General features: G+C 43.0%; 1 protein-coding gene across 16 annotated transcripts in view; it reads left to right on the plus strand.

Annotated features, from left to right (window-relative positions):
- Positions 1-13,758, plus strand: part of RBFOX2 (RNA binding fox-1 homolog 2) — a 174,146-nt gene that overhangs the window by 51,849 nt on the left and 108,539 nt on the right. Inside the window, exon 1 of one of the 16 annotated variants that reach the window (XM_030469205.1) lies at positions 8,359-8,615. The exons of the other annotated variants lie outside the window; for them this stretch is intronic. Within the exon in view, the coding sequence (XP_030325065.1) occupies positions 8,601-8,615 (15 nt within the window). The 5' untranslated portion in view covers positions 8,359-8,600. Of the gene's footprint in view, positions 1-8,358; positions 8,616-13,758 lie in introns of those variants that run through there. 16 annotated transcript variants of the gene reach the window in all.

Here is a 13,758-nt window from a genome sequence, read left to right on the forward strand (position 1 = left end):
GACTCTTTCTAAGTTGGAAAGAATGTCTTTTGTACTCTTAAAAAGGGATATTAAAACCCAGTCTTCAAACCAAGCAGTACAGGAGAGAATTTTATTCCTGTCTCTATCAACTTTACTATCCCAGGATTTGTAAACTGCTTTCTACACTGTAGTAAATTAGATCCCAGCAGTACAGGGCCTATGTAGATAAATATAGTAGCCATTATACCTTGATATAGTTGTATTGCCTAGGAAATTACTACTGTTATTGAAAAGGAATTTGCTCAGGGCAAGACGGTATCCATTACTTCAGGAATAACTCGCTAACATTGTTAACCTTCCTCTGCACAAACAAGCCAGAAGGAGTCTCTTTCTGCAGGCTGGTACTATTCTCTGTTTGTATTTCCCTTTATCAGCAGCAGGCCTAAGCCAAAATTTCAGCATATTTTCAGACCATAGATTTCAGACCATAGGTGGTCCAGGCAGGAGAGCTATCTCCTCTCATCGCCTTTTCCCTACTGTTGCAACACTTTCATCTTCATATCCTTTCTTAATTTGCTGGATTGTTGCTGTGCTGATGAATCACTGATGCAGTACAGCCACTTGACATGGTAAGCATGGAGACAAAAAGTGGTATAGTGATGCTGTAGCTCCATTGATGAGGTATTCAAAGCAGTTTCTGTCTTGCCAACTGAAGTCTCACACCTTGAATAGGGTAACACTTGGATGCCATCAGTACATCCTTCTGTATAGTTTCTTTTGTGGACTGGAAGGACGTGAGTTGTTGAGGTAGGAGCTGAGTTATATATTTTTTATTTCTGAATCTTCAAAATTCACAACTAAATAAATACCTTCTTTAGCACTGACAACTAAGTCCTAGGGCACAGAGAATCTTTCTTCCTTTTATCTGTTCTGTTGGATATTGTGTTCTGGATTTGACACTAAAAATAGACTTGCTGGAGTTTGATGCTCTGTAATACTTTCTGCTGCTTCATGGAAAAATTGAAGGGAGATCAAACTATGTTCTCTGGACATTGCTAGGGAAGATATTAAGGCAGCTACTGGTGACCTAAACATAAAAGCAAAGATTTAAAGATTTAAGCTTATTCTGATCCCCTCTTGAAAGTATCTAAATATATTTGCTACATGCCAGTTCAGTATGGACTTCAGACTAGATCCAAGTGTGATGGACTGGAGAAGATACAGCTTGAAAATTGAGAGTGGGGTGGTAACACGGCTGCAGAAATGCTTTTTCCTCTGCAGATTTGCTACCTTCTCAGAAGGTGCTGGAGGATTGCAAACTTAAATCCTGTTCTGCCATAGTAAGGCTGACAGGTGTAATTCATGGAAATTCCTACTTGGCTGCCCAAACTCATGTTTACTGTACCCTGGGAGCAGCTGCATCACAATTTTGTTTCTGCAGATGAGTGCCCAAACCAGTACATCACAGCTGTAAGAATTCCTTACATCTAAATATTTGCATGCTTGTGAATGTTTAACTTTGAATTCTCTGACTTTGCGATTTAGTTTGGTTAATGTGGGTGTTGTGTGTTTTAATTTAAAAATGTATTTTTGTCTGGGAACACATTTTCAGTGACGTACTTTTTCTGGTTACTGAGCTTATTGTGGATCTCTTGAAGAGTTGACGGTGCCTTCCAGAATAGTGCTCTTGAGTATACTTGTGAGAAGAGGAAAATCCCAAACAAAGTCAGCCTAAAAAGCTTTCCTTGGTAGCAGTTTCCTTTTTTTTTTTTTTTTTTTTTTTTTTTTCCCCTATGTACTTGAATGATAAGCCTGTGAACTGAGACCTTTTGAAGTTTATTTAGAGATCTGATTACTAAATGAAGTCAGTAGCAGGACAGTCCCTGTAAATTGTTGGGTTTGTTTGTATGTCAAAGTGTTTTATTGTTTCAGGCTTTCTGCTTTTTGTGGAAAATAGACCAGCTCTTGATAGTTTGCTTTTAAATAAGCAATCTTTTTCCAGAAGCCTCTTGCTGCTTAGCTGAACTATACCTGCAGTAGAGAGAACAGGTAATCTAATTTTCTAGTAATGAAATGGGTTGCTTTATAACAAAATGGCTTTTTTCCTTATAATATGCCAACATTTGGCTTATGTGCTTGGCAAAACATCTAAAAGGGGTTGTGAGATTTTTCTGGGTGATTTATTGTATGCACTTTATATTCTTCTTGCTTCCTTTCACAAACAGGATAATGCAGAAAGAGGCTTCCTGCAGTCCTTTTGGGTGTTGAGAGGAAATCTACCTTGTGGTTTAGAAATTCTGATAATCAAAGATTATACCAGGATCCTGAGTGGAGGGAGTCTTTGCAAATGAGCAGTGCTTTGCCACCAGGGTAGTCTTCAGCTGCACCCAAAGGAGTAAGGCAACCTCAAAGAAGATCCTCTTATCTCCATAGGAACTGGACTTCCTTCTGTGCCTCTCCCCAGACGTCCCAGCACCATCTCCCATCTTCTTTAAAAAACAAAAAATAACCAACCAACCAACCAGACACAAAAGCCAAAATGCAAACCAAAAACTAACCAATGAGCCAAACCAAATAAAAAACCAAGACACAATGCATACTCAAACCCCACAACTAGCAGGAGTCTGATTCCCCTGTTCTCTGGCTGAGATGTTCTGCTGGAGTCAGATAAGCCGTGGAAAGCAGCCACTGACTCAGAGAAATTTCACTCTGAGCACCACAGAGCATGTCTGCCTTCCCATCTCCAGTCAGACCTTTTGTAGATAGTCCTTTAAATGTTTATCATGGTGGGACAATGACTGAGTCCTTATCCTCAGTCAGAATCCAGCTTTAGCATACAATGTGAAAGCTTGGTCTGGCTCTTGTCTGTGAGAGCAACTGTTTTGCTTTGGATTGAAATAAGATTTCTCTTTTCAACCTAGCCCAGCCTCAGAGTACCTCTCCTCCCACTTTTCAACCAAAGAAGATTGCATAGAGAAGAGGAATGCATAGATTCAAAAGTGCTTATCAACTGTAAATAATTTCATTTTAGAGTTCAAGCTGTTTCTAAAAAACTATTTTACAGTTTTGTTTTACAGGAGAGGCTTCCAGGAAGCATTATTAAACACCCGGAATAGATGTTTTTATCATCAGTGTTTTTCATTCATGTTTCTGAACTCTTCTAGATGTGTTCAGGTGGATAATTTAGTTTGTGCTTCCCTACCTGAGGCCTTCTACCTGCATCTTTGTTCTGCAAACCTCCCATTATCAGGCTCCACTTCATTTTTCGATTTGTTCACCACGGAGATGGTTTTTGCCTCTCATTAGTAGAATAGTTATAACATGGATTCTTCTAGGAAAATTCAGATGCTGCAAAAATTGGCATTGGTGACCTCACTGGTAGCATTTCTTCCTGATGCAGTTCTCTGATGCTGACAAAGGTGTAATATCTTGGCCAAACTTAGCTAACAGCAGCAAGGCTTTCATACCATGGGCTCCAACAAACACCTACAATTAGGGATTGCACCACAGTTGTAGTTTTGGCCTTACAGCAGGTTTAATGTTAGTGCTATAGTTAGGGCTTATTAGAGCTGCAAATGCAATTTGGTGCAGACTGCAGGCATTCCTGAGTGTCCACACCTGAATTTGTTCACAGCTGTAGTTTGGTTAAAACCCAGTAGTTATCTGGTTACATCCCTTCTGTGTGAAGGCTTGAGCTAGATAAGAGCACAACAGTGCTGTCTGTTGGGTAGCTGTTGGAACATCTTCCTTAGTTACTGCTGGAATGGGAGGCATTTCTTTATCACAGGCTGCAACAGCTGACTTTTTTCCAAATATAGAACAGGAATATATATTGAATGCTTTGGCTCATTCATCAGTATTGGAGATGTTTCTACCTTTTCCCTATAGTAGCAGGTCAAAATGATTGCTGGGGTTGCTATTCTGAAGAAGCTTTGAAAAATTCATTATTGTCTTCCAGCTCTGACTGTGGAATTTACCTCCTGTCATTAGGACTCCCTTGTAATTTCTTTTTCCCCCTTCCTAATTTTCTATTTCCTTCTCTCTTTTTTTTTTTTTCTTTCCTTTCTCACTTGCTAGGATATATACAAGTGGTCAAGTCTGGGTGTGTGACAAGAAAACCCAATAAGCAATCTGTCTGTCGAGGAAAAATATGTCAATATACCTCTGGTGCCACTCAAGTGCTGGGTGTGTATGTAGTTACATTGATTTATTCTCTATTCTCTTTCCATATATCCAAATGTGATTGTCACAATCACTTTTACCTAAGACACTGCTAATTTCTATTTTTATGACTGATTGCTCTTTTTGGTCAAGATGGAATCTAACATGGAATTGCTCCTTTTCTATGTAACAGCTCTTGAAGTAAGAAATTATTTTCTGTAATTTAGAAATTTTGAAGGTGTTCTTTTGCATTAGCCCCCTGATGGCCCCTGCAAGTGTCTTTCGGATTGAAATTCCTGGTGATCAGATGTTTGGGTTTTTTTCCCTCCGTTATGAAGAGGTGCTTAGCTAGTCACTCATCCTACGTGCTATCTAATGTGATTTTGGTACTGTGTAGCAGACTTGTACCCTGTCTTGAGCTTTATCTGCTAGAATGTTAATCCACGAGCATTTGAAATCATATGCCTCTGAGACACAATCAGCTAGAAGCAGATAACGTCAGCTTGAAGCCGTGCCATACCTACTCCATGTTTGCCCACTCAGATCATTCCTAAATAGGTTAGAACTTTTTGTAAATTATTTTTAAAGGATTTGCCCTCTTTGGAGCTTACATGCTAGCTGCATTTTGGGGTTGAATGTATGAACATACCTGAGCAGATATAATTCTTCTTATATGTAATTAAGGCTTTTGATACTGGTACAGAAGCAGGTAGGTTTTTCCCCCTGTTTTACCAGACATTTTTGTTGAATACCTTGATATAATATTAAATAGGTGGTTACTTGCTTTCTTTTTCTCTTTTTCCTTTTGTTATTTGCTAGCACCTTCCTTACCTCTTGAACAATCACTAATATCTGCAGACTGCTTTCTTCCCCTTTCACTTTGATTTACACAACGGCCTCCCATCAGAGAAGAGAGACTAATGTTTCACTAGGCTGCAGCTCTCTGAACATTTTTCTTTTTCAGTCTGGGATATATACAATTTAAAATATTTTTCTTCTGCTTTTAGTCCTTTTTGAGACAGGAAAGATCCCTAAGAGATCACCCACAGCAGCTTTCCAAGTTCTCTGCCATATATCCTGTAAAGCACTGCTGTTAGAATTAAGACAAAGCATTTTCAGGGGATCCTAGCTACCTTTTTCAGAAGCCTGTCACAGTCATGTCTGTCTTTGTTTTTCTGGAATTAGACTCATTAATATCCTGCCATCCCCTTGCTACTTACAGAAAAATATCATCTTCTACTGATATCTTTTACATATCAGCTAATGTAGTTGAAAAATCTGAATAAAAGCTTAAAGAAGGCCTAATAGGTCATCTGGTTCTTTCTCTCCCCCCATATTTTTATTGGCCAAATAAATCTTTTTCTTGCATATAATTTGAGGCTGACATAGCCACCTCACTACTGCCAGTACTGTCTGCAACTGTGGATAGTCTTGGCCATACACTTCATATTCTTAAGGTTGGTTTGAACTTCTGGGCAGTAACAGCTCAGTTGTACCAGAATACTGCAGCATCATTTCCTGACTGGTCAGATGCTCCTCTCACTGTTTGAGAATATTGAATGTTCAGAAACCTGCTTTTGCAGTTAATCAAAAAGTGCTCCAGGACTGAGGGTATTCCATTATCAGAAGTCTGCTGCTCTCAGTAAACATCCCATATATTTTCAACGAAGAGGTGGTGGCCTAGTAGCAACAGTGGCAGATGGATTTCAAGCCAGTATTTGGATTATTTGAGAGAGGGTTCATAGGTCTTGTTTTGCTTTGGAGGTTGAATGTGACCTGTCCAGCTGTGGAGTTACTGGGATGATTTGTAATGAGTCCCAGTTGATAAAATTAAAGAACAGCCTTATTCTGGAAGTTTTTCTTTTCTCTCCTTTGTAAGAGTAACCTAAAGGATGAGAGAGCCTGGGGAAGAAAGGGGTAATTTTTTTCATTTTTTAACAAGGTTTTATTTTTTATTTGGACCTTGTTGGTAACTTGTCGGCATAGTTTTAACCACTCATCTTTTTCAAGTCTTTATGGAAATGCATATGGATTAGGATTTATTTGGATTTGCTCACCTTGGCAACATGTCTTCTCACTTTCTTCTCTGCATACAAGGAGTCTCAGATTTCATTAAAATGATGGCAAGTTCATTTTTGGAGCAGGATTCTGGATCAGAAGAAAACCTTGAAAATGCCATCAAGGTTATTGGGTGCAGAAGTCTCTGCCTGGATCTGCAGGCTGGCTGAACTAGTAGCTTCCACTGGTGTGACCCTGCTGCTGAAATGTTAACTGAAATGTCTACCCGTGATGCAAATGTCAGCATGGCTGCTGTTTTGCTCCTCCTGAGCATTTGAGAACAGGTTTATGGATCACATGCTTTTCTCTTTGGAGACTGTGGTGGAGTAAGTGATTTTTAGGAACGCTGCTTTTCACGCTCTCGACCTGACCCATCATGCCAAAAGGTGAGAGCAGATGGGAGTCCTGAGAGATGCTGCAGTTGAACAAACCCATGACATCTGAGCTTCCTGAATCAGTGCTCCTGCTCCTTCCCTTGAGCAGCAGGGCTTGGGTTATCCAAGCTGGAAAGCCAAGCGGTGTCCTCCCTGTCTCTCCCCGTGGCTTCTGTATCCTAGTCACAAGGATAACCTTTTTCTCTAGTTTTTGGTTTTTGTTTTTTTTTTTTATGTGGGACTGCAAAAACAAGCATGTATTTCCTCAGAGCCCATTGGCATCCCGTGTCTTTGCACCTGTACCTGGGAGAAGCTGGGCCTGGGGTGCGTTTGCAGCTTGCTGAAGGCAAGGGGAGTCTGGGGAGCATGGAGAATGCCTGGGATGTCTGTGCTCTCTCCAGTGGGAGATACACCAGCCTGTTGTCCCGCATAGATGGGGCTTGGCTTCTGGGTGGAGCATGACAGGATGCATGGCTGCTCGCTTGCTTTGGTTTGAGCCCACTGGATTGCCTTTGAGTGATCTGTAAGTAAAGAGAGTAGAGGTGATAAAAGCCAGAGCACCATTTCTATATATCTTTGTCTGAGATAAAAATATTTCTTCAAAACTCATTTCCAAGGAGACCAGTGCCTCCATGAAAACATGTTTGGGTGGGGGTTTTTTGGTTTGTTTTTTTGCTTTGCCTTTTTTTTTTTTTTTTTTTTTTTTTTTAATTTCCCCCTCCCCCCTGTTTGAGGAGAGGCCAATTTTAACTTGGTATTTGGAGCCCAGCGAGGGAAGTCGATTCTTCATTTTGAGGTGGGAAAGGGGGCGAGGAACCCGTTTTCCTAGTTTGGAAGAGTGGTTTAACTGATTAATGAGATGAGAGGTGACACTTGTCCTGTGGCATCGGGTGTGGGGGATGGGACGAGGATTCGCTGGTGCGGGGAAGGACTTGCTGGAGCTTGTCGAGGTAGCTGGAGCGAGACTTGTCTTTTGCTCAGCATGGATTTTGCTGGGGCTGCTGCCCCACCGGCGGAGCTTTGTCAAACGTGAAAATGGGAGAGTGGGCTGGGAGAGCCGGGCTGCGAGAGGGTGCTCGCCCCTGTCAGACTCGGGGGAAGCAGCCTTGAGGCAAGTGGGAACCCGATACACTCAGAGGAACCGGAGCCAGCTGCTGCTTTCCCTTTAGCAATATGCAAGTCTGTAAAACACTCATGCAGAGCCACCTGCATTAACCCCTTTATCTGTGAGTCGCTTCTCTTCCCTGCTCACACTGACGGTGGTGGTTTCTCCCGTGGGAGCTCCAGGGTGGCTGTCACAACACGAGAGTTTCTCCTTTACCTTCGGGATCCCCCTGGTTGTGCTCCTCTGTGCCTGTCACTGGTTAATGATTAAATACAGCCACTGACTTGTGAGTGAATTTTGGGTGTTCACTAGGCGGGTAGATGACAATGTGCAGCAGAACCTGCCCATGGCACCGAGCATCTTCAGATTTCTGATTCTTGGAGAAGCAATTAGCAGGGTGGGGGAAAATGTGTCCCCGCTCCTGGTGACCTTGGAGGACAACATGCTGCTGCTTCATTCATGTCTGAAGATCCTTCTTCTACAGTAAGCCCGCTCGGGCACTGGGAGCCCGGCTGCCTTTATTAACTAACCCCACCCATCCCTGCCTCTTGCAAGAATCTTGTGAGGCCGAGATTGTGTTTTTAGAAGCAGAATGACAGAGAGAAATTCCCTGGAGGCGAATGCAGAGTGTGTGCTGTGCACGCCAGTACAGACACACGGGGCTGGGAACTCCCAGGGAGAGATTAAGTGCGAGAGAAGAGCGCAGAGCAGCCAGAGCTGGAGGAGGGGGGTGGAGGAGGCGAGACGTCTTCTAAGCCTCAAACTGAGCCGCTCAGATTTCTTTTTTTTTTTTTTAATTTTCCCCTCCTTTAAAAAAAAAAAATCAAAAAACAAAAACCAACACCAAACCCTCAACCAGCCTCGGTCTCGACTGTTTTACTGAAGTGTGTCTTGCGTTGCCGGATCATCTCACTGCTGGGTTTTGAAGAACCCAGGCTAACATGATGTACCTCTGGGTGAGTAGAGCAGCGTGTGTGAGGGCTTGCACACTTTGCACATATAAGGAATGGAAAGCTGAAGGACTCTGCACTAACGTGAGTGGCCTTAGCCATTGGGCTTTTGCTCTTTGCAGCCTCTACACACAGTGGGCTGTAGTTTTTCCCTTGTCAAAAATATTGTATAGAGCAAGTACTGTTAACTGTGTATCAAGCAGGGTTTTCCTGAAGTTAAAAGTTCCTCTGGAGAGAACAGTTCTGGGCAGGTGCCTGGAAGGCAAAATCTTTAGTGTAGTGCTGCTCATTATCTGCCATTTGTGAAACCTGTATATAAATATATTTTTCTTTTTCCACATGCATAAGACTGTTCCCATGTGCCTCTGCTTTATGGGGTTTTGGTGTTACTGAGAGACATCCCAGGTAGTGGAGGAGTGCTGTTGGAAGGAATCTGTAGTCACTGGAGGTTAAGAGAGGAGCAGGGATAGTTCTGGAATTTGGGGCAGAGGGGGAACGCCGTTTCAGCAAAAGTTGGATACAGAATCATTTTTTCAGAAGTAGAATAATTACTTGGGTTTCTGGTGGAGTATGGAAAATAATGTCAGGAAAAACATGTGTGCAATGTTATACAGATCCAGCGAGCAAAGTAAAAGCATATATAAAAGCATATATATTTTCAGCCTTTGAGCAAGGACTGGAATTTCCTCTGGAGCAGTCAGCTGTTAGGCTGCTCAGTTAGTCATCTATGCGTAGTTTTGTCTGCTCCTGGGCACCCTTGAGATTAGCAGTTTGCCCTTGGGTTCCTTACCTAGATACGTGAGTTGAAGAGTAATCATTTCACAAGTTGTTGTTAGCTTGTTTTGTGGTTTTTGGTTGTTTTTGTTCTTGTTTTTTTAATAAATCTATTTGTAACTCTGAAGGTGGAGGCTCTCACTGCCCTTGCTTCTAGAGTCCAGCTCCCCATCACTCCCAGGAACAAACACTGGTTTATTTTAGCAACAAAGCACGCCTTGGAAGCCGGGCAGAAGGATTTGACTTCCCTCCTTTGCACATACACACACTATCTTTGTTGCAGGGTAACTTGATTCTGTGCTGGGGTATGCACACTTGCCTGGTTTCATCCCACAGGCCCTGCTGGCAGGCACGTCCACCTGCTTCATTTTCACCCCCTTCCCCCCCCCCACACCCTATCCTGGTGTGCAGGACCCCGAATTGGGGTGCCGCTTCTTAGCCAGAAAGTCTGGAGAGGTCCCGTGGCTCTGCTGAAGATTCATGGCTCCGCTTTGTGGGTGGGGTGAGAGGAGAAGTAATTCAGCCATGCTGCTGCTGCTGATCTCAGATAAGCAGTAAACAATGGCGATGTTCCTTACCCAGCTGAAAGGCCGAGGGTGGGTGCCCGTCAGTGGGAGCTGCCCGGATGCCTCCTCTGCTCTGGCTGCTGAGGGGTGCACAAGCACAGTCATATAAAGTGGAGGTGTCAGCCTGCATAGCCCAGAAAGGTGAAGTGCTGTCCTGGAGTCTTAAGAGGGGGTTGTGTTTTGGGGTGCTTGCTGATGGATGAAAGCCAAGGACCCCTCCATGGGCTGCTGCTTTCACCCTAAACTTTGGGCAGTGCCATTGCTGTGCTTGCCTTGTAGTTAAACTTAAGAGGAGTGGGGAAAATAATACTTGAATAGCTGAAGGGTGTTTAAGGGCATTATCCAGGCATTGTGCCATAATAATTATAAAAAATTAGTGAATTTATGCTATCAGGATATGATCTTTCCCTTCTCAGTACAGGTTACCCTATTACTTTCGGAGAAACTTCCCCTCTCCTCAGTCCTTTCAGGAATCTTTACCTCTGTGCCCATTTGTATTTCTGTTTGAAGCTCTTTTTATCCTGATGGGCTGTGTAACCTTTAGTAGTGACAACGAGGAGCCTCAAGTGACAGATCTGGTTTGGTGTGGGGTATGCTGTGTCTCAGCTGTGGAGGTTTCTTGCTTTCCTCTTCACTGGTCCCCCATTCCCTTGTTTCCTGTGCTGCGTTTTTCCTGTTCTGTGCCTCTTGTCCTTGAAACATCAGGACTTCAGTAGATGCATGGAGATTTGTACTGAGTCATTCCTTAATTCAGTGCATGAAGCTACATTAATTCAATGTTAAATATGAGGTTTTAAATATGCAAGTCCTGAAATCCAGAATTAAGGTTCCCACAGCAACCATAACCACCCCCCTCAGGGGTGCACGTTACAGAATTATCTTCCTTAAAGAGATTGTGCAATACTGAATGCTGTCACATTTGACAAATAATAAAATAAAAAGGAGAACGTGCCTTTCTGTGTGGCTGTAGTATGTTATGGATACTGAACCCAAAAGTACAAGTTACCTGCAACTTCACAGTCCCTGATTATAATGCTCTCTCTGAAGTGATGTGGTAGAGCCTTGGTTCAGACTGACATTCCTCCTTGCTGATCTGTATTCCCTGGGGTGAAACTTGTTGCAGGATACTCTTAAATGAGGGCCTTGTAAACTGCAGGGGATTGTGGGCTGTGGAGAGCGGCAAACTTAAAATATCAGTCATGGTGACCTAATGGTTGGCATTGTGAGGGAAGTGAAGGCGGCAGAGTAACTGTGCCATTAAATATCGAGAGACTATTTATCTTAACACTTCTGTTGTGTAGGATGCAGTTGTATAAAGTCATTCTGAAGGAGAGTCTTTCTGATGTTGCAGCCCATTTGAGTGCATACATCTGATAGTCTTGAAACTCAAGATAGATACTTTGCCTGGTGTATAGCAGGTGCGTATAGGAATTCTGGTTTTGCAGACAGGAGAATTTGGTTTGTAGAAGACCATCTAAATTTACCTTTTTTCTTTTCTCTCACTCATCTCTGTTTGCCTGCAGCTGCTTGGGCTCCTGAATTGCTCAACATGACTCCTAGTCCTCAGTTCTCTGGATGGGACATGGGGTAATTTGGGCTACAAAGGCAGGAGGGTCTTTGCTCAGAGGGAGATACGTATCAGCTATATGGGTGCAAGTGTTCTGCTGGTGACATCCAGGAGAGTGGTTTGAGTGTGGGAAAACTGTTCAGCCCTTTTCTGGATAAGAAAGCCCTATTTTTTTTCATTTATGAGCAGATGAATCTTTCTGTACTGTGAGTCATAAGATACAATCTAGAGTCATTTCATTCCAAGTATTTTCTGAAGAGCATGATGTGTTCTGAGAGTTGCATGTATGAATGTTGCCTTGTTGGAGGTCTGTTGTTACAAGAAAGGTTGAAAGGAAGGGGCAGTAGCCCTAGAAAGCAATTTATCAACCATCCTTCTCCTGTGCTCAAAGACAGATGAAACTATCAAAGGCAGGAGGGACTAAGGCAGGGGAGGTCCATGCTGTTGCTAGGCTTCTGGTAGGAAAGCACTGGATTCATCGCTCTGATCTCATATTATAGTGGGTATAGATAATTTCCTCATTTCTCGCAGCCATGTACAGAGCACATGCTGAGTGTTTGTGAGAGGCTGGCTGCCTATTGCAACTAGAAATGATTTCTTTCACTAGAGACCTGTGAAAGTGAAGACCTTACCTATACCTACTAATTATCTACCATACAAGCAAGAACAGTGCTAGTAAGCTTGCCAAACTAATTTTGAAACATTGTTTTTTTGTTTGTTTTCTTCCTGACCTGCTTTTTACCTATTTTTTGTCACTTAAAAGCCTCTCTTTGCATTCACCGGAACAATTTTTCCCTCTAGGCTCTGAGCTCATCATCTTTCCCACCAAGGGACTGGAAATGCAACTCTGCTGCCAAACCTAGGTCTGAGCTCTTCCTCACACTGTGTCTTTCTCTTATTTGGTCTTTTTCGTGAGAGGTAGCTACTGCCAGTGAAAATTGTGGTCATTATGGTGTGCCTTTCAAAGCATGTGTTTGATAGCAGCAGAGCAAGTGGCTATCCAAGGAAAACGGCCTCCCTGCTCTGTTCTGGTGCCAAGCCTGGGGCAGCTATTGCTGGGGAAGTCTGGCTGTGCCTTTAGGCCTTTGGCTGGAACCTGTTTGGTAGGAATGGCAAATAAACACGTCAGCCATCAACTGGAGCTCTGACAGGATGGAGAGTGCACAGCTGCTGTGTGTGGAAGGTGCTCACCTAGTGTGGTTGATGCTAAAAAAGCTTAAGAGGTGGTAGCCTGTGGGAGGCTGTGGCTGTGAGGGTGCAGGAAGGTTTTCCTGAGTGCATCTTAGAGGTCAGGTGTGGGTGAATTTCTGTGAAGATGGTGTAGAGCACTTTGTAATTACATAAAGACCAGTTTTGGATTCCTGCTCCAGAGCAGGAGAGCCCTGCTCTGGAAGATAAAATGAAGCTCATGCAAATATCCCTGAGGTAGTATAGTAGCCTGTAAGCTGATTCCCCAGCCTTGCAAGTCCCTGACATCCCATACTGTGGCATGCATATGTAGCAGCTTGAATCAAGAAGTAATATAGTTAGGTTTGCCCATCACTGCAACTGAGATAAGGAGTTGTGCTGCTTGATAAGGTTTATTAGCTCTGGTGCAACACCTTGTGAACATGGTTATACTGCTTCCACACCCAAATTGCTCTGTGTACAGCTGGTTTGGGGTTGTCTGGATTGTGTTACCCTGGAGGTTAATATGACAAAGCAACTTGCATCTGTTTGCATCTAGGGTTTTATACAGCCTTTGGAGATTTGGGAAACAAAGAAAGAAAAGTCTATGGAAGAGATTATATAATGTGACTGCCTGTGTTATTAGAGACTAGACTGATAATCCAGGTGATCTTTTCCAGTTCTGTGTTCCTGCAAGCCTGTAATCCTGGAAGATGCCAAGGTCATTACTGAGACAAGAAAGCCTGGTGGAGTTCAAAAAGTGAAGGCATTTCAAATTAAGGTACTGGCTTCAGAGAAGGGAGATTCAGAGTCAGGTGCATCTTTTCTGTAGGCTACATTTGATTAATATAAAAACAGGTAAAATCAGTGTCTAACACATTGCCATCACATTCAGGAATTTCCTTCCTTGATGAGTCTAAACAAAAGCAGTAGAGCAGTGTAGGCTGCCTGAGTCAGTGTGAATTTCTCCAGTGGCTCCTCTGCCTGTCTCTACTCTATTCCCACCTGTCCAAACAGCGAAGAACGCAGGGGACTCTGTTTGCTGTAAGCCTGTCCAAGCCTTGGGAGACTGACA

The sequence above is a fragment of the Calypte anna genome, chromosome 1 (assembly GCF_003957555.1).
Source record: "Calypte anna isolate BGI_N300 chromosome 1, bCalAnn1_v1.p, whole genome shotgun sequence".
Classification (NCBI taxonomy): Eukaryota; Metazoa; Chordata; class Aves; order Apodiformes; family Trochilidae; genus Calypte; species Calypte anna.